General features: G+C 52.2%; 2 protein-coding genes and 1 pseudogene across 4 annotated transcripts; 2 read left to right on the top strand and 1 right to left on the bottom strand.

The window, feature by feature from the left end:
* Positions 1–1220: 1220 nt before the first annotated feature.
* On the bottom strand, positions 1221–3955 carry LOC308554793 (tryptase beta-2-like). 2 transcript variants are annotated; one of them, XM_081132323.1, is made up of 6 exons: positions 3868–3955; positions 3450–3510; positions 3116–3296; positions 2738–3003; positions 1650–1813; positions 1221–1575 (listed from the first exon to the last, which is right to left on the bottom strand). In XM_081132323.1, exons 2-6 carry the CDS (start codon positions 3508–3510, stop codon positions 1411–1413), a joined length of 837 nt encoding a protein of 278 aa, XP_080988449.1. In that variant the 5' UTR covers positions 3868–3955; the 3' UTR covers positions 1221–1410. The 2 variants fall into 2 exon arrangements, with proteins under 2 accessions (XP_080988449.1, XP_080988450.1); XM_081132324.1 differs by lacking the exon at positions 3868–3955 and adding an exon at positions 3717–3786.
* A 3422-nt stretch (positions 3956–7377) lies between these two features.
* On the top strand, positions 7378–11061 carry LOC308554482 (heterogeneous nuclear ribonucleoprotein A1 pseudogene; annotated as a pseudogene). Its single transcript has 3 exons — positions 7378–7431; positions 8687–8808; positions 9880–11061. The product of its transcript is annotated as a heterogeneous nuclear ribonucleoprotein A1 pseudogene (transcript).
* Positions 11062–16096: 5035 nt separating this feature from the next.
* Positions 16097–17869, top strand: LOC308554792 (tryptase beta-2-like; the record flags this gene model as incomplete). Its single annotated transcript, XM_081132322.1, is given in 7 exon segments — positions 16097–16117; positions 16119–16145; positions 16353–16413; positions 16583–16754; positions 16867–17132; positions 17277–17440; positions 17515–17869. Coding segments are annotated over 7 exon segments (876 nt in total). The 3' UTR covers positions 17680–17869.
* Between the last annotated feature and the right edge of the window lie 1874 nt (positions 17870–19743).

Below are 19743 nucleotides of genomic sequence, written 5' to 3'. Positions count from 1 at the left end.
CCACCTCTGCCTTTCACATTCTAGGAAGGGCAAGTATTCTGGCTGCAATAAGATAATTAAAGGAGAGAGGAAATGAGGGCTAGCATCTCCCCCCCCCCCACCACCGTTTCCACAGCAGTGAGGGCCCAGGGTGAGTGGGCAGAGGCCCTCCCACTCAGACCTGCAAAGTCTGCACCACGGGGCTCTGTGCCCAAGAGACAACCTGAAATGCACAGCAGCCAGAGGCACAAAACCTGCGGCCTATTGACATGAGCAGTGGCAGGAAACTTGCTCTGTGACAACATCCAAGAGGTTGGAGCTATTGGACCTGGGGCCTGGGGGCACTGTTCGAATATTCCAAGTGGACAGCTGTCCCCTCTCCTGCCAAAGGGGACCTCCAATTGTGAAAGGGACTCCCACATCAAAAACCATAAAATTGCTTATTAAAGTTAATGAGAGGGCACCCCCACTATCAGAATGGGGAGGAGGTGGGGGAGGGGAGTGACAGGCATGGCCCCCATTGCTGGGGGTGGGTGGGAAACATCTGGCTTCTAGGAAATGGAGGGTGTGCAGACCCCAGGCCTCAGCCCCCTCACTGGCACACGCCCCACACATTCGGAGGGGGTGCACAGGAACGGCCAGTCACCTGGTCCTAAGACCCTGACTGGGGACACCCTATGTCCCCTGTAGCAGCCTGGACATCAGGCTCCACTTGGGAGCTGACAGGATGAGTGGAGAAATGGTGTCCTCCCCACATGCAGCCTCAGGAAAACGGCACAACACGGTGTTCGGTGTAACAGGCTCAAGGGTTATAATCCATCAGTCTCCCAAATGTGAACATTAAGCAGACGCAGGACTTGCACATGTACCTGCACAGTGCAACCTGAGAGAGGCTGGGGACAGTGCTGTGCAGAGAGGAGGGGAGGGCACTGCGGGGTTAGAGGGACACAGGTGTGGGGGCCACGGTACATACTGTGACCTCATTGCTGGCTGCCTGGGTGCTCCTAGAATTATCTTGGAAATGTCCTGTGTTGCTTTCTGTGTCCAGAGTATACGTGGCTGCTCCCCAAAGAGACAAGCCCTGGGCACCAAGGGCAGGGGAGGGGTCTGTCCCCACAGCAATGCCCAGTGCTCAGGGCCAGGGGGGCCCCACAGTGACAGACAGTGGCTGTGCGGCTCCCCTGAAGCCCTCCGCTCCCCCTCAGTGGCGCCCACAGCTAGAAACACAGCCACAACCACATGTGCTCTGCACACACTTTAATGAGGATCAGTGCCTGCCACCTAGTCCCTGCCCTGAGGACAGGGTGGGGTGGGAGGCTCAGGGCAGGGGACAGGGAAGGGAGAAAGGGTTGACACCTGGGCAGGAAGCAGTGGTCTGGGGACAGGAGGGGCTGGGTTTCCACAGCCTTAGGTGGCAGCCCGAGGGATGGCTCAGGGGCCCTTGGGGACGTACTGGTGGATCCAGTCCAGGTAGTAGGTGACACGGGTGTAGATGCCGGGTCTGTTGGGCTGGGCACAGGCGTCATCCCAGCTGACCACACCTGCCTGCAGCCAGGTGCCATTGACCTTGCAGACCAGGGGCCCTCCAGAGTCACCCTGGGGAGGAGAGGGGTCAGCAAGTGGCTGGAGAGGCTGAGGCGGTGGGGACTTTGGGGAGGACATGGGCCCACCTGGCAGGAGTCATGCTTCTCGTTCCCAGCACATATCATGTCTTCCCGGACAATCCGGACATTGTCCCCGGTGTACAGGCCCATGTGGTATTTGCTGTCACAGACGCTGTTGTCTACAATGGGCACCTTTGCCTGCTTCAGGGGGAATGGCGGTGGGAGAGGCACTGCGGGGTGAGAGGGGGTGAAGGAGGAAGCAGGCTGGGCTGGGGCAGTCAGCTCCCCCTGCCCTCCGATGGGACATGGGACGGGGCGGGGAATGACAGCAGGAGCATTGCTGCTGCTGCCTCTGAGCCAGGCCTGGGAGCTCAGCACAGGCGGCGCTGAGCACTGCAGACCCCATCCCTTCGCTCCCAAGGCTCGACCTGCGTCCTTGACCTCACTGAAGCCCCATTTGGGGAAGGGAAGGGGTGGGAACCAGCTTTCCTCCCAGCTCTGCCTCCAGGCCAGCCCTCACCCCAGGACTCAATTTTCCCCACTGTGCACGGGGTGGTTGGAGAGGATGTGTATCTCCACTGGCGCTTGGGCGATGACACAATCAGACTCTTTGTGGGCGGCCCAGAGAACATGCCACAGGGCACCTGCTCACGCTCAGTGGCCCTAAGGCTTTGCTCTGAGTTGTGGATAAAGGTACAAGATGGTTGTGCTGGAGGGGTCAGGCCAAGCTGCATCTAACTGCACCCACACCCCTGCGCAGGGCCCTGGCTTCTGGCTCTGGCTCCGTCGGTGGGCACAGGGAGAAAACGCAGGCCAGCCTAGGGAAGCGGGGTTGCTCTCTTCCTTTTTAATAATAAGGCGCCTTATATGTGTGACTTCTCTCATTCCTCTATCATACCCGTGAAAAACCAACTCTCACTGCGCCCTTTCGTGCAAGGGGAACAGGCATAGAGGTGCTAAGTGACTTGCCCAAGCACCGAGTCCCTGCTCTCGGTACATCCTGCCTGTGCCATCTCTTCCCCCCAAGACTCGCCAAATGGCCACTCCCTGAGCCTGCGCATCAGGACCCCACTGCCAAAAGGGTACCCAAGAGCTGGGTCATGGGTGTAACTGGTCCCGCTTCCCCAAGCCCTCCAACTGTCCCTGACACCCACCTTTCCTGAATATATAACCCCAGCCTGTCACCCAGCACTGGGTCCCCGGGGGGAAGGTCTCCGAGGCAGGGGGCAGAGTGATCAGCTGGACCTTGCAGGAGATGTTCACAGGATCCTGGAGCTCCAGCAGGGCGATGTCAAACCCCTCCTTGATGCTATAGAACTTGGGATGCGGGATGATCCGGTTGATGGGCAGCAGATTATCCTGGTAATAGAGGTGTTGCTCCCGCAGCTGCACCCTCAGGAATGCAGGATCTTTGATGTCCCTGGAGAGAGGGGACACACACTCAGGCGGCTGAGCAGCCTCTTGGACACCCCAAGAGGGACGGTGGAGGAGCCCCAGGCCACCCCCACCCATCAGGCCCCATGGGCACTCACGGTCCTATGCAGTGCGCAGCAGTCAGCACCCACTGGGGGTGGATGAGGGAGCCCCCGCAGAAGTGCATCCAGTACGTCCAGGGCGGTGTTCTGGTTCTCAGGCTCACCTGCCAGGGCCACATGCTCCCAGGGGCCTCCTGCCCCCCTACGATGCCCATTCTCTCCAGGGCTTGGCTTGGGGCTGGGGCAGGAAGTACCCTCAGGACAGGACCTGGACCTAGCTGGCCCCTGTGCCCACACAAACCTGGGCTTCTGTGAACCCACCCGCCCATCGTGGGTCTTGCAGGGTGTGGGGTGAGGGGCAGGGACAGGGCTGGCTGGGGTCAGGACTCACCAGGGGCCAGGTGGACCAGGCTCAGCAGGAGGGGCAGTACCAGCACCAGCAGGCTCAGCATCTGGAAGGAGCAAGGAGGGGCCATGTGACCCAGCTGGGGGCTGAGCCAAGTGGGGGTGTGCAGGGTGTGGGGTGCAGATGGAGTCGAGGTCCCTGGGATCAGGGGTCAGTTCAGGTGTGAGGTCTGAGGTCCTGCTGCTCCAGATCTGAGGCTCAGCTGCTCAGTGCACTGACACCCAGATGTTGGGGTCTGGTGATTGTGCTTACTTTGATGTATCCCTGTCGCTATTGCCTCAGCCCACTGTCCCCTCCCCATTTATCCTTCTAGACTAGGAGGGGGCCGGAGGAGGAGTGCTGGATCCTCCAATCCAGAGTGGAGGAAGTGGGCGATTCAGACCCAGAGCCCTGCTGCCCCCACCCAGGATTCCTTGAGTGGTCTGACAGCGTCCACGTCTGGGAATTATCTGAGCAGTTCTGCTGGTCACAGTGGTTCCTTTTTATCTTGGGATCTGAGTGCCATCAGCAGAGGCACAGGCGGATGGAAGTGACAGTGAGATAAGAAGCAGCCAGTGTCAGGTCCCCTCGGACACTCCCCCAACCTCTTGCATCACCCACTGCCGTCCAGGTGGCCCCTCCTGTGGCCTAGGGGAGCCTCAGCCTGCCCCTTACTCTTCCCAGACACCAGCCTGACTCTGGGACCCACTTGTCCCTGGCTGGCTCCTGCAGCATCCGTCCCAGGTGACCAAGTCCTTGGTCTTCTTCTGCAGATTTTGGGTCAGCTCTTTGCCCTGTAACCTCAGTTCTCTGATGGGGTCAAGGAAATATGTTGATTTGCAGTTTGTCCAGGGGTGCGAGTGATGTTCTTTCCAGCCGTCTACATCTCTGAGCTGACCCAGGTCTTGTATATGATGTGAGGTCAGGCTCAGGCTCTGATTTTTCCATAGAAGTATCTAGTGCTTCAGCACATTTGTTGAAAGACCACCCTTTACTCACTGAAGTCCCTTGTCACCTTTCTCAGAACTCAGTGGGCCCCATGTAGGTCTACCCCCAGCCTCCCTCTTCAGTGCCATTGATCCTTATTTCTCCGTATAACTATAGTGCACTGTCTTGATTAATTCACTGAGAATTTCTGTGACTTGAAATGGGTGTTGAAATTTTGTAAAATTCTATTTCTGCCTCGAAGCATATGACAATAGCTGTCCTTTTATAGTTTGTTAATATGTTGAATTACATGGATTGATTTTCACATGTTAAACCAACTTTGCATTCCTGGAATGATTACACTTGACCATGATGTGCCATCGTTTCCGTATTTTGGGGAATTTAATTTGCTAAAATTGGATTAAGGATTTTGGTGTCTCTTTATAGGAGGGAACTTGGCTGTAGTTTTCTTTTCTTATAATGTCTTTGATTTTCTTATCCAGACTTCTCTTGGTCTTAATGCATTATCTAGATCCTGTATATATATCTCTAGATTCAAGTTGCTAATGCTTTGTTGAGAATTCTTGTGTCTATGTTGATGAAGAATATTGGTCTGTAGTTTCCTTTCTATGTAATGTCTTCGACTAATTGGGTATCAGAGTAATCCTGGCCTTATAAAAAGAAGTTGGGAAATGTTCTCTTCCCTCTTTTTCTGGAATAGATTATGTAGATTTGATATAATTCATCCTTAAATGTTTGACAAATTTACCAGGGAAATCATCTGGTTTTGAAATTACCACGAACTTGGCGGTATAACGACACGTTTATTTTCTTATGGTTCTTAGATCAGAGGTATGACATGGGTCTCACGGGGCTAAAACCCAGGCGTGGGCAGGGCTGCAATCCTCCTAGAGGCTCCAGGGGAGAATCGGTTTCCTGGCCCTTTCCAGCCTCTAGAGGCTCCCCCAGTTCCTCAGCCTCTGGCCTGTCCTCCGTCGTCAAAGGCGGCCACGAGCAGCTCTCTGACCCAGCTTCCACCCTCCCTTCTCCTGACCACCGCTGGGAAAGATCCTGTGATTTTAAGGACTCATGTGAGCACACTGGGTCCATTTGGGTGACTTAGGAAAATCTCCTATCTCAAGGCCATCACCCTAGTCATGTCTGCAAAAGCCTTTGCCCCATGAGCTCCATAATCACAGGAGCTGGGGGTTAGGATGAGATCTGTCTCCCATGCATAATGGGCTGCAGGTGGGGAGAGGGGGTCCCAATGCTGGAGGCTGAGATGGGACAGGTGAGGGGACCTGAACTCCCTTCCTGTGGGAACCTGGGGATGGCACTGGGTGATCCGGGAGGCAGATGACCTGTGTTTCTGCAGGCCCACCCCACCCCCCAAACTGGGCTACATCAGGCTTCCAAAGCCCTGGACGGGTGGTGCCATTGTCACCCTTATCAGGGCAAATGTGGAGCATTCACTTTTGAGCCGAAGCTCTTGGCAGGTACTGGCGGGAAGGAGACAAGCCTGTACCCCAAGAAGACTTGTCCTGGTGGATTATCAGGCGAACCCCTCCCCGTGTCTCAGTTCCTCCAGATCTAAGAGATCACTGACCCAGGGGGACCCTCCCACTCAGCCTGTGATTTGCAGCTAAGGGGGCAGGAAAGTCCTGGCCCCTACCAGGGCCCCCTATTAGCTCAGTCATTAGGTTCTGGCAGGAGAGAGGACGGTTAGGAAGGGCTGCCCAGGCTGGGCAGCTGGTGCTGTACCCATCTGATCTGCGGTGGAGATCACGGGACTCTAGGCGGGTGAGGTGACAGGGACACAGGAGGGTAAGTTGGCACAGAGACTCCAGTCACAGGGCCTCAGCTGTCTCTGCCAGGCTCAGTTGGGCCTGGAACTGTATTTCTTTTTTTTAAAATATACTTTTTAATTTTAACACAGGTTTAGATTTGTATCCTGTACCCAATTTCCTCTGGGTACAGGAGGAAATTTATTAACTAATAAATTCCTTAATTATTAACATCTTACAATAATATGATTTATTTGTTATAATTAATGACCCAATATAAAACATTATACTAACTAAACACAAACTATACTAACTAAAATTCCTGGTTTATTTGGATGTCCCTACTTTTCCCCCAATGTCCTCTTTCTGCCCCAGGATCCCATCCAGGCCACACATGGCATCGAATCATCTCGTCTCCTTAGGTTCCTCTGGGCTCTGACAGTTTCTCAGACACCTGGCTCATCTTGAGTACTTCCTGCCTCAGTCCTAGAATCAGCCATTTCTCCAAGGACCCTGGTCCCCTTTTTTGGAGATGCTGTTAGAAACCCCAGTCTGGGCACTGGTGTGCCGGTTGCTCTTGGGGTGTCCTTGCCTCTAGGCCCTCAGCTGAGAAAACAAGGAAGTGTGTGTGCACTAACTGGTGTATAGACACATATGTATAAATATCTTCATATGTATCCACCTGTTTATATTAAGCTATTAAGACTGAACTGTGTCTCCAGTTCTAATCCATCACCGCAGGGATCACTCTCGCCTCCTCCCATGCCCATCTGCAACCCCCCACCCCAGTAGGGAGGACCCTGCTCCAACACCCTCCATCCATTCGCTTCACTGTTCACCTCCAGTGAGGCTGTGTAGCATGTCGGCTGTCACCCTGTACCCCGTGGCAGTTAGCTCTGTCAGCCAGAGCGCCGTGCTGTGTGCAGTCCCTGTGCTTTTAGTCTTACAGTCGCCACTCATTCCCAGAGTGGCTTAGGTCAGACACACCCAGCAGGGAGCCTGTTTCATGCATTTGTATCACAAGTAGATGCTTTGTCACCTTCCGCGTTTGTGTTTCCTTTCATTGCCAGGTGGTGTCCCATCGCAGGAACATGACACAGTGTGCTTCTCCATCCACGTGTTCAGGAACTTCTGCTTGTTTCCTGTTTGGGCTGCTATACATAAAACTGCTGAGCACGTTACTGTTTAAGTCTTTTGGGGGAGGCCTCTGTCTTTTTGGGGAGATGGCCAAGCTCCTCTCAGGGCAAATCGTTCTCAAATCCAAGATCCAGGTGAAGGTGCTGCTGATTGCTCTGGGACAGAGCCAGAGAATGTGTGCGTGTGCACACATGTGTGACAGACACAAACACACACATGCATACACGCATGAGCACACATACCCGAGCACACCCACACTCGCACGTGTGCATACAAGGACTATATGCACGAACACACATGAACATACGTGCACACTCAAGCACACACACCACCTTATAGTCCTATATCTGTATTGGAGCGCGAGCCTTCCCCAATCCAAAGCAGAGCTTATTCCAGTTCTCCCTCTCCACACTGGCCTGCCTTCTCCAGCATGGGAGGCCTGGTTCCATCCTTAATGCATCGACGGTTGGATCAATTCCCCCCCACAGACTCTGACCCCAACTTGGGCCAGGGCCGTCCCCAGCACCCCCAGCCAGACACCTGCCTGCCCTGCCCTGCTCCCGGCTTCGGGCTGCTCCATTCCCAGGAAAGGGAGGGGCGGCAGGAGAGTGGGCAGAGCCCCAAACCTTCTAGCCATTTTGGTGGGGGTGTAGCAGTGACCTTCTAGTCTGCAGTTTCCTGATGAGTATCTTGTCATGTGCTTCTTGGCCGTTTGAACAGCTTCTCTGACCAACTATCAGCACAGACCTGTTTCTTAGTGAGCTGTAAGAGTTTCTCCCCTTTTCTCTCTTCCCTCCACCCCTCTCTTCCTCCTTTCCTTCCTTTCTAAATTTGGACACAAGTCCTTTGCCAGATACCTGTATTGCAAGTATTTTTCTCCTGGTGGGTGGATTGTACTTTTATTATCTTAACAGTGACACTCAGAGTGTAAGTTTTAAATTTTGATGAAGTTCCACTTATCAATTTTTTCTTTTTTGAGTTTCCTCCGCCTTCCTCCAGTTGTGGTGATTTTCTGCTATGGTTTCTTCTAGATGTTTTATAGTTTTAATGTCTACAGCTAAATATATGATCCATTTTGAGTTAAATTGTGTATGTTATGAAGCAAGTGTCAAGGCTCAGATTACAGGTTGTCCCAGGAACACTTGTAAAGAAAGCCATCCTTTCCCTCTCTTGAAAATAATTGATCATTCATGTGTGGGTCTCTTTCTGGACTATTGTTTCATTGATCTAAACATTATCATATACTATTACTGTACTCTCTCGATTACTGCAGCTTTATATTAAGTCACCAAGGTCTCAGCGTGTGACCCAAGTGTCGACGCCAGGGCCGTCATGTGCAGGTTTGTTTCTTGGAGACTTCCACAGTGGGGGCTGGTGCCCACACTTCTCTTACAGCTTGTCCCCCCAGAGCCTCGGCAGTCCCCTTGCAGTCTGCAGGAGGTGGAAGTCCCCATTGTGGACACAGAGACCTGCAGCCAGGACTATCCTAGCCCAGGGGCCCTGGGAGCGCCTGCCTGGTGAGCCCAGGGGGGCAAGGCAGAGGATGGGGGCTCCCCAATCTCCTGGATACTCACCCCACTCTGCTTCCAGGACGACTCTGGAGGGCCTCGGGTCTTCCAGGTGGACAATATTTTGTTGCAGTCTCGACCTTGCCTCTGCACAGAGCCTGGATGTCTCTCCCTCCAGACCTCTGTGCCTTGACCCAGGACCTCCTCACTCCTCCTGGAAGAGCACTGAGGGCAAGAGGGCATGGGCTACATGCAGGGCCTGGAGGAAAAATAATTACAGCAGCCCTGGCTCAGGCCCAGTTCACTATCTTCTTTTGGGGGTGGAAACTGAGGCTGGGAGGTGCAATCACCTGCCAAGGTCACATGCAGGAGTCTACTGACTCTGCCTTCCCCATCCACACTATCCACCCTCCACGACCACTTTAGCAAGGCCCCAACCCGCTTCTCAGAGAGTGACAGCCCTGGGCCTCCGGTCCCAGTCAGACTCGCCACCCCCCATCTCCACTCTGTGAGCAGTGGGCAGGGAAGCGGCGGGTGGGGCAGCCAGCCGCCTCCCCTCCCCAAAAGTGCAAACGCCCAGCTCCTCGAGACCTGGGGAGCTGCGGGACTCCAGAGGGAGCTGGGCTTGTGGCAGAAATATGCCCGCTTTATTTGTGGGTGACAGAAGAGCCAAAGTATTCTACCAACACAAGAATCAGTGAATTTAGCAAGGCTGTGAAATACAAAATCAATATGTAAAAAATATTCTACTTCTAAATCTCTACCAAGGATTGGAAAATAAGCATACTACTACTTGCCATAGAATTAAAAAATTCACACAATAGGAATAACTGCAGGGAAACGTGCTCAAGGTTTCTACACCCAAAACTGCAACACATCGATGAAGAAATTTAAGAAGCCCTAAATATATAGAGATATGCCATGTGTCCAATTGTTAAGATATCACTTCTCCCGTATTGATTTACATAAATCAAGCAATCCAAATTGACATCCCAGCGGCCTTACTTTTTGCAGATATTCACGCTCTGATTGTAAAGCGAATCTGAGGGAGTCGGCATCACTGGAGTCTCCCTCCCGCAGTTGTCCCGTCCCGTCTAAGTCAGAGCCTCCCGAGGAGCCGGAACAGCCCTGGAAGCTCTTCATCGGAGCTTTGAGCTTTGAAACAACCGATGAGAGTCTGAGGAGCCATTGTGAGCAACAGGGACACTCCCAGACCAGGTGGCGAGAGATCCACACACCAAGTGCTCCAGAGGCTTTGGGTTTGTCACGATGCTGCTGTGGAGGAGCTGGGTGCAGCCACGAATGCAGGGCCACACGAGGTGGATGGAAGGGCTGTGGAACCAGAGAGGCTGTCTCAAGAGGAGGGTCTCAAAGACCTGGTGCCCACTTAACTGTGAAAAAGATTTTTGTCGGCGGTGTTAAAGAAGACACTGAAGACCATCACCTAAGAGGTTATTTTGAACAGTGTGGGAAAACCGAAGAGATTGAAATCATGACTGACCGAGGCAGTGGCAAAAAGAGAGGCTTTGCTTTTGTAACCTTTGTTGGCTGTGACTCTGTAGGCAAGACTGTCGTTCAGAAATGCCATCCTGTGAACGGCCACAGTTGTGAAGTAAGGAAAGCCCTGTCTAAGCAAGAGATGGGTCATGCTTCGTCCAGCCAAAGAGGTCGAAGTGGTTCTGGAAACTTCAGAGGCGGTTTTTGTCGTGGAGGAAACTTCAGCTGTCGAGGTGGCTTTGGTGGCAGCCGTGGTGGTGGTGGAAGTGGTGGCAGTGGGGATGGCTATAATGGATTTGGTGATGGTGGAGGTTCAGGAGGGGCCCTGGCTGCTCTGGAGGAAGCGGAGGCTACGGAAGTGGTGGACAGGCTTATGGAAACCAGGGCAGTGGCTGTGGCCGGAGTGGCAGCTGTGATAGTATAACACTGGAGGAGGCAGAGGTGGCTTTGATGGTGGTAGTGGAAGCAATTCTGGAGGTGGCAAAAGCTACCATGACTTTGGCAATTACAACACTCAGTCTTCAAATGTTGGACCCATGAAAGGAGGAAACTTTGGAGGCAGAAGCTCTGGCCCCTATGGTGATGGAGGTCAATACTTTGCCAAACCATAAAACCAAGCTGGCTCTGGCGGTTCCAGCAGCAGCAGCCATGGCAGTGGCAGAAGGTTCTAATTACTGCCAGGAAACCAAGCGTAGCAGGAGAGGAGAGCCAGGGAAGTGACAGGGAAGCTGCAGGTTGCAAGAGATTTGTGAACTCAGCCAAGCACAGTGGTGGCAGGGCCTGTCTGCTACAAAGAAGGCATGTTTTAGACAATACTCATGTGAATGGGCAAAAAACTCGAGGTCTGTATTTGTGACTAATTGTATAACAGGCTATTTTAGTTTCTGTTCTGTGGAAAGTGTAAAGCATTCCAACAAAGGGTTTTAATGTAGATTTCCCCCCCATCCATGCTGTTGATTGCTAAATGTAGTAGTCTGATCATGACACCGAATTTGTCTTTAAAATAATGAAAGTAATTGATTAATTAAAATTAGTTTGAAAAGGTAAAGGACCTGGAATAGCCGAGACCATCTAGAGGAAATAAAACAATTATGGAGAACTTTTCCTTTCCAATTTTAATAATGAAGACAGTGCAATATGGGGGCAAGATGTACATAGAGATAAAAGGAATGAAACAGAGCCTAGATATAAATCCAGAAATTACAGGGTCACTTGAATTATGACAATAATGTCACTGATATTGAACTGGTAACTGGTGGCCTTTCCAATAAATGGTGCAGGATGGATAGGTGTATGGGGGAAAGTGAAACTTTGGCCTTACTTACATCATACACACAAATTAATTTGAGTTGAGTTTATGTGAAATGCGCCTGTTGACACTATTAAGCTTCCAGAACAAAACACGAGAAGATCTTCATTACGATGGAGTACCTCTCAGCAATAAGGGAATGAAGTACAAATCACACAACAACCTGGATGAATCTTAAAATTGTTACACTAGGTGTAAGCTGTGTGATCCCTTTCATGTGAACATGTGTGAACTCAGGTGCAACATATATGATCCCTTTCATGTGAACTTCTAGAACCACAAAATTGACCTATGGTGATAAAAATCTCAGTGGTGGCTGCCTCTGGGGTGGAGGGTGAAATCTTGACTAGAAGGAGACATGAGGAAACATTTCAGGTTATGAAAATGTTATATATCTTGTTTGGGGTTGTGGTTATATAGACTTCAGAATCATCAAAACTCATGGACTCTCAAATTCTATGAGTTTTATGTATGTTAGTTTTATCTCAATTAAAAAATTATATACACACACAAGTGGGTAGGCAAACATGGTTTGACAGTTGTGAATACATAAAACATAGAGTTTATTCTTGTATTACTATTAATTTATTAATTATTGTATTATTTATTTGTATTATGTAAACCTACTTTTGTCTCCCCCCCACCCCCCCACCCCCCCGTCCATATTAGCCAATTAGCCTGGAAGTGAGAGCGAGAGAGAGAGTGAGCGAGTGAGCTTGGAAGTTGTTACTCCTGCCCTCACAAGAAAAGTGCAGAACAAACTGAAAGGCAAATGAAGAAGCGTTAGAGAATCAAGGTCACAGGGCAAACCAGTGCCCCAGTCGGGAGAGACAGATGGATAGAGAACTACTGCTCCCTGCACACAGAAGCTGCAGCAGAGCCTGGTCAGAACACTTCCAGGCTAATTGGCTAATTGCTGGGGACTGAGCATGGGGAGCTTGAGAGTTAAAAACTCTGGGGTCTCAGGCTTGGGGGGACCCATATTTCCATGACTTTTTCCTCCAGGGGCCATACCAGGCTCTCAGAGAGATCTGAGAAAAACTCTATGTTTCATGCAAGAGGAGAGGAAAAGAACCAATTTGAAATGCACCCAGATCCTTCCATTCTCTGGAACAAAAGCCTGCCCTCAAGGTAAAGCGCTCTGTCATACTTAAGTCTAAGAACAAGTGAGCCACTGCCCCTCAACTGCAGCCTTTTGGTTAGTCAGGGATTGAAGCCACTAAACACTGAGGTTTACTCATAGGACTACGGAATACAATTCCACCCCACCAAATCACAGGGCTTCAGCATAACAGTGGGTTACACTGAGAGAGCAGGACGTGACATTCTATTTAAGAAGAAGCTTCTAGGGAAACCAAAGACAACAAGAGAGACAAAACCAGTCACCAGAGGAAACTGAAGTCTCACAAATAGTAAACACAGCCCAACTCCGGCCAGGTTAACATAAATCCTAGTTGTCTCAGTCCTATTACCCAATACATCATATCAGCTTCCACCAAAAAATCACAAGGCATGCTAAGAGGCAAGGAAAACACAGCCTGACAAATAAAGTAAGCAATAGAACCAGATTCAGATGTGGCAGAGGTTTGGGAACTATCAGACCGAGAATTTATAATGACTATGATAATATGCTAAGGGCTCTAATGGGAACATGAACATCATGCAAGAACAGATGGGTAATGTGGTCAGAGAGGTGGAAACTCTAAGGAGAAATAAAAAAGAAATGCTAGAGATCAAAAACATAACAGAAATAATGTTATAATGCAAATTATAACAGAAGAACTCCCGTTCAACATCTTGCTGGAGTCCTGGATAATGCAATTAGACAAAAAAAAAAAAGGAAATAAAAAGTGTACCGACTGGGAAGAAAGACATAAAATTGTCTCTGTTTTGAAGATGCCATGATTATCCATTTAGAAAAATCCCAAAGAACAAACACCAAACAAACAAATTTCTGGAACTAATAAGGTACTATAGCAAGTTGCAGGATATAAAGTTAATATTAAATAATTCAATTGTGTGCTCACTTTGGCAGCACATGTGCTAAAATTGGAACAATACAGAGAAGATTAGCATGGCCCTTGTGCAAAAAAAAAAATTTCAGTTGTTATATATTACTATATACCAATAATGGGGAATTGGAACTTGAAATTAAAAACAATACCCTTCACATTAGCATCCCCCAAATGAAGTACTTAAGAATAATTTAACAAAATATGTACAAGATCTACCTATATAACTGATGAAAGAAATAAAGGATCTAAACAAATGGAGAGATAAACATGTTCATGGATAGGAAGACGATATTATGAAGATGTCATATCTTCCCAACTTGATCAGAGATTCAGTACAATCCCAATCAAAACCCTAGCAAGTTATTTTGTGGATGTCAACAAGCTGATTCTAAATTTTACATGGAAAGGTAAAAGACACAGAAAAGCCAACATGATATATTTTTAAAAAATCCTCATCCAAGGATGTTTTTATTGATGTATTTTTAGAGAGAGAGAGGAAGAGAGAGAGAGAAACAGCGATCAGTTGCCTTCCGTATGAGCCATGACCAGGGATCAAACACCCAACCTAGGTATGTGTCCTGATTGGGAATCCAACCCACCACCTTTCGTTGTATGGGACAAGGCTCCAACCAACTGAGCCACCCAGCTAGGGCATAGCCAACACGATATTGAAAAAAAAACAAGATTGGAGGATTAACACTCTCCAACTTCAAGACCTACTATAGAGCTTTAATAATATTGATGGAAGAAAGACACACAGATCACTAGACTAGAATAGAGAGCCCGGAAATAGACCCATTAGACTCAAATAGTCAACTGAGCTCTGACAAAGAAACAAAGGCAATTTAATGGAGAAAAGATAGTGTTTTCAACCAACAGAAATCAACACCTAAATATCCACATGCAAAAAATGAATCTTGACACAGGCTTTTCACAAAAAAGAATACGAAATGGACCATAAACCAAAGTGTGAAATGCAAAACTATAACACTTCTAGGAGATAATATAGGAGAAAATCTAGATGACCTTGGGTTTGGTGATGAGTGTTAGTATACGTGCTGTGGAAGCAAGCACTTGGCCATGAGTTTTAGATACACCACCAAAAGCATGATCCATAAAGAAAAAGCTGATGTTGTACTTCATAAAAGTCCTAAACTTCTTCTCTGTGATACTGTAAACAGAATGAAAAGACCAGCCACAGAGTGGGAGAAATGCTTTGCAAAACACATATCTAATAAAGGACTGTTATCTAAGGATGCTTAAACCTCAACAATGAGAGAACAGGCAACTCACATGAAAACTGGCGGGGAGAAACACGGAGTATTCCATGCCCTGTGTGAGCCCCAGGACCCTTCTGCCTGCTTCAGTCAGGTGGTTCTTGTCCCCGGCCTCACCCCTGATGATGACCCGGGGAGCAGTGGGGGTGCAGGTGGTTCAAGGGTGCCGTGAGGGGGAAGGTTGGCTGGAGGCCCGGTGACCAGCAGGCCCAGGGGAGAGTGAGGAGGTGGGATGGATGAACAGGCAGGGATAGGTCGGGGGCCAGGCGTGGTGGGGCCCGGTTGGGGGAGTCTCCAAGGGTAGCTGGCACTGGCTGCTTGTTATCTCAGCCATCTTCCATCTGCCTGTCCCTCTGCTGATGGCACTCAGATCCCAAGATAACAAGGTACCACTGTGATCAGCAGAACTGCTCAGATAACACCCGGACATGGACGTTGGAGTCGGGTCTGCCATCCTGGGGGTGGGGAGCAGCAGGGTGAGGACTTGGTGCTGTTCCCTCCCAAAGGTCACAAGGAGGCCTGTGTCAGCCCCTCCCTGGAAGTGAGATGGGGAGGGCTGAGCCCTGCCTCATAAATACAAAGATGTGGAGAGGAGTGACAATGCCCCATGGACACTCCCTCCTTCTTTGAGGGTGGCCCTCAGACATGAATTCCTCTTGGGGAACAGGTTGGGGTGGGGGCAACTGGTTGCATAGAGTCAGGGCAACACACTCGTCCCTTGGTGCCCGTGTCTGAAGGCCTCCTAGAGGGAGTCCTCACTGCACCCGGCAGAGGAGAGGAGTCTAACCCCGGCAGCTGGAACAGGAGCTATCTCAGTGCCGGGGGGCAGCTGGCTGACAAAGAGAGGTGTGCTCAAATGTCCAGTTCCTGGTCCATGGCAGGACCGGGGAGCCCCGATACACAGAGGGAGCTGGAGGGCACGTATGGACTCTAGAGCTTGTCTCCCCGATCCTAGCCAGGCTGGATTAGGCATCTCAGCCACCAGAGCCTAGGAAGCCAGGACCCACTTGGAGTGGTGGTGATGGTGGCTTGTCCTCTACTTGACTGCATGCCGCTCCCCTGTGACCTGTGGGTACACAGAAGGGTGACTGGGGAGCGGGGGCATATGTCACACGGAAGACTGAATCACCCACTTCCTCCACTCTGGATTGGAGGATCCAGCACTCCTCCTCCGGCCTCCTCCTGGTCTAGGAGGATAAATGGGGAGGGGACAGTGGGCTGAGGCAATGGCAGGAGGGCACAGCCAAGGTAAGCACCCCCCACCAGACGCCAACATCTGGGTGTCAGTGCACTGAGCAGCTGAGCCTCAGATCTGGAGCAGCAGGACCTCAGACCTCACGCCTGAACTGACCCCTGATCCCAGGGTCCTCGACTCCATCTGCACCCCACACCCTGCACACCCCCACTTGGCTCAGCCCCCAGCTGGGTCACATGGCCCCTCTTTGCTCCTTCCAGATGCTGAGCCTGCTGGTGCTGGTACTGCCCCTCCTGCTGAGCCTGGCTCACGTGGCCCCTGGTGAGTCCTGACCCCAGCCAGCCCTGTCCCTGCCCCTCACCCCACACCCTGCAAGACCCACGATGGGCGGGTGGGCGGGTGGCTGGGTGGGTTCACAGAAGCCCAGGTTTGTGTGGGCACAGGGGCCAGCTAGGTCCAGGTCCTGTCCTGAGGGTACTTCCTGCCCCAGCCCCAAGCCAAGCCCTGGAGAGAATGGGCATCGTAGGGGGGCAGGAGGCCCCTGGGAGCATGTGGCCCTGGCAGGTGAGCCTGAGAATCAGAACACAGTACTGGATGCACTTCTGCGGGGGCTCCCTCATCCACCCCCAGTGGGTGCTGACTGCTGCGCACTGCATAGGACCGTGAGTGCCCATGGGGCCTGATGGGTGGGGGTGGCCTGGGGCTCCTCCACCCTCCCTCTTGGGGTGTCCAAGAGGCTGCTCAGCCGCCTGAGTGTGTGTCCCCTCTCTCCAGGGACATCAAAGATCCTGCATTCCTGAGGGTGCAGCTGCGGGAGCAACACCTCTATTACCAGGATAATCTGCTGCCCATCAACCGGATCATCCCGCATCCCAAGTTCTATAGCATCCAGGAGGGGTTTGACATCGCCCTGCTGGAGCTCCAGGATCCTGTGAACATCTCCTGCAAGGTCCAGCTGATCACTCTGCCCCCTGCCTCGGAGACCTTCCCCCCGGGGACCCAGTGCTGGGTGACAGGCTGGGGTGATGTGGACAATGGAGGTGGGTGTCAGGGACAGTTGGAGGGCTTGGGGAAGTGGGGACCAGTTACACCCATGAGCCAGCTCTGGGGTTCCTTTAAGAGGGGCCCTGACAGCGGGCTTAGGGCCTCCCCGCTAGTGCTGAATGCCCTCATCTCACCCCCAGAATCCCTACCACCGCCATTCCCCCTGAAGCAGGCAAAGGTGCCCATTGTAGACAACAGCGTCTGTGACAGCAAATACCACATGGGCCTGTACACCGGGGACAATGTCCGGATTGTCCAGGAAGACATGATATGTGCTGGGAACGAGAAGCATGACTCCTGCCAGGTGGGCCCATGTCCCCCCGAAAGTCCCCACCGCCTCAGCCTCTCCAGCCACTTGCTGACCCCTCTCCTCCCCAGGGTGACTCTGGAGGGCCCCTGGTCTGCAAGGTCAATGGCACCTGGCTGCAGGCAGGTGTGGTCAGCTGGGGTGACGGTTGTGCCCAGCCCAACAGACCCGGCATCTACACCCGTGTCACCTACTACCTGGACTGGATCCACCAGTACGTCCCCAAGGGCCCCTGAGCCATCCCTCGGGCTGCCACCTAGGGCTATGGAAACCCAGCCCCTCCTGTCCCCAGACCACTGCTTCCTGCCCAGGTGTCAACCCTTTCTCCCTTCCCTGTCCCCTGCCCTGAGCCTCCCACCCCACCCTGTCCTCAGGGCAGGGACTAGGTGGCAGGCACTGATCCTCATTAAAGTGTGTGCAGAGCACATGTGGTTGTGGCTGTGTTTCTAGCTGTGGGCGCCACTGAGGGGGAGTGGAGGGCTTCAGGGGAGCCGCACAGCCACTGTCTGTCACTGTGGGGCCCCCCTGGCCCTGAGCCCTGGGCATTGCTATGGGGACAGACCCCTCCCCTGCCCCTGGTGCCCAGGGCTTGTCTCTTTGGGGAGCAGCCGCGTATATTCTGGACACAGAAAGCAACACAGGACATTTCCAAGATAATTCTAGGAGCACCCAGGCAGCCAGCAATGAGGTCACAGTATGTACCGTGGCCCCCACACCTGTGTCCCTCTAACCCCGCAGTGCCCTCCCCTCCTCTCTGCACAGCACTGTCCCCAGCCTCTCTCAGGTTGCACTGTGCAGGTACATGTGCAAGTCCTGGGTCTGCCTAACGTTCACATTTGGGAGACTGATGGAGTGTAAGCCTTGAGCCTGTTACACCGAACACCGTGTTGTGCCGTTTTCCTGAGGCTGCATGTGGGGAGGACACCATTTCTCCACTCATCCTGTCAGCTCCCAAGTGGAGCCTGATGTCCAGGCTGCTACAGGGGACATAGGGTGTCCCCAGTCAGGGTCTTAGGACCAGGTGACTGGCCGTTCCTGTGCACCCCCTCCGAATGTGTGGGGCGTGTGCCAGTGAGGGGGCTGAGGCCTGGGGTCTGCACACCCTCCATTTCCTAGAAGCCAGATGTTTCCCACCCACCCCCAGCAATGGGGGCCATGCCTGTCACTCCCCTCCCCCACCTCCTCCCCATTCTGATAGTGGGGGTGCCCTCTCATTAACTTTAATAAGCAATTTTATGGTTTTTGATGTGGGAGTCCCTTTCACAATTGGAGGTCCCCTTTGGCAGGAGAGGGGACAGCTGTCCACTTGGAATATTCGAACAGTGCCCCCAGGCCCCAGGTCCAATAGCTCCAACCTCTTGGATGTTGTCACAGAGCAAGTTTCCTGCCACTGCTCATGTCAATAGGCCGCAGGTTTTGTGCCTCTGGCTGCTGTGCATTTCAGGTTGTCTCTTGGGCACAGAGCCCCGTGAGCCGCAGCTCGGCTCCCCGTGGTGCAGACTTTGCAGGTCTGAGTGGGAGGGCCTCTGCCCACTCACCCTGGGCCCTCACTGCTGTGGAAACGGTGGTGGGGGGGGGGGAGATGCTAGCCCTCATTTCCTCTCTCCTTTAATTATCTTATTGCAGCCAGAATACTTGCCCTTCCTAGAATGTGAAAGGCAGAGGTGGACTGAACACCCCTGTCCTTCCTCCCTCTCTCCCATCCCACACTCTTGGGGTTGCCCCTGTGGTTGGTGAGGTGACCTCCGTGGGTTGTTCACCTTGTACAAGCCCATTTACACTTTTCTAAGGGCAGGCTGTGCTGGGGGACACTAAGGGACAAGCCACAGGGCTCCTCCTGTGGGGGGTGCAAGGAAGAAAAGATACACGGGCTGGGCCTGGGGCTGATACCCTTAGATTGGGAGAGCAGGGAGGAGGCCGGGTACCCCATCCCCACCCCTGCTTCCCCTTATCTGGCCCTGGGATCTGGAGGAGCTCAGCCCCCCCTGCCAGTGACAGTGACAGATAAAAGTGAGTGTTGGCTTATCAAGGAGGATCAAGAGGGCCTTCCCCTGGGCCAGCGGGGTTAAGGGGGGCAGCCACCCCTCTGTGTCCACAGGTATCCTCCTAGGAAGCCCCTATGCCTGCCCATATGGCCCATGTCCACTGGGCTGCTGGTGACCTGCCCCCCCCCCCCCATCCCCGCAGGTCTAGGAGAGGGAGGCACTCTGGGGCATGACACCTCTCCCTATGCTCTTCTGTAAAACGGGCACACAGAAACTAACACAATTAGAGTCGATGAGGGGACCACGCAGATGGTG

Source organism: Miniopterus schreibersii (genome assembly GCF_964146895.1).
Source record: "Miniopterus schreibersii genome assembly, chromosome: 3".
NCBI classification, from domain to species: Eukaryota; Metazoa; Chordata; class Mammalia; order Chiroptera; family Miniopteridae; genus Miniopterus; species Miniopterus schreibersii.
This window is presented reverse-complemented; position numbering and strand designations above follow the sequence as displayed.

Excerpts from the sequence above, each read along its gene's own strand:
- LOC308554793 (XM_081132323.1), bottom strand. The coding sequence starts at position 3,510 with ATGCTGAGCCTGCTGGTGCTGGTACTGCCCCTCCTGCTGAGCCTGGTC. Across the intron at positions 3,297-3,449 it reads CCTGGTCCACCTGGCCCCTG|CCCCAAGCCAAGCCCTGGAG; the intron begins GTGAGTCCTGAC and ends TTCCTGCCCCAG. Across the intron at positions 1,576-1,649 it reads AGAAGCATGACTCCTGCCAG|GGTGACTCTGGAGGGCCCCT; the intron begins GTGGGCCCATGT and ends TCTCCTCCCCAG.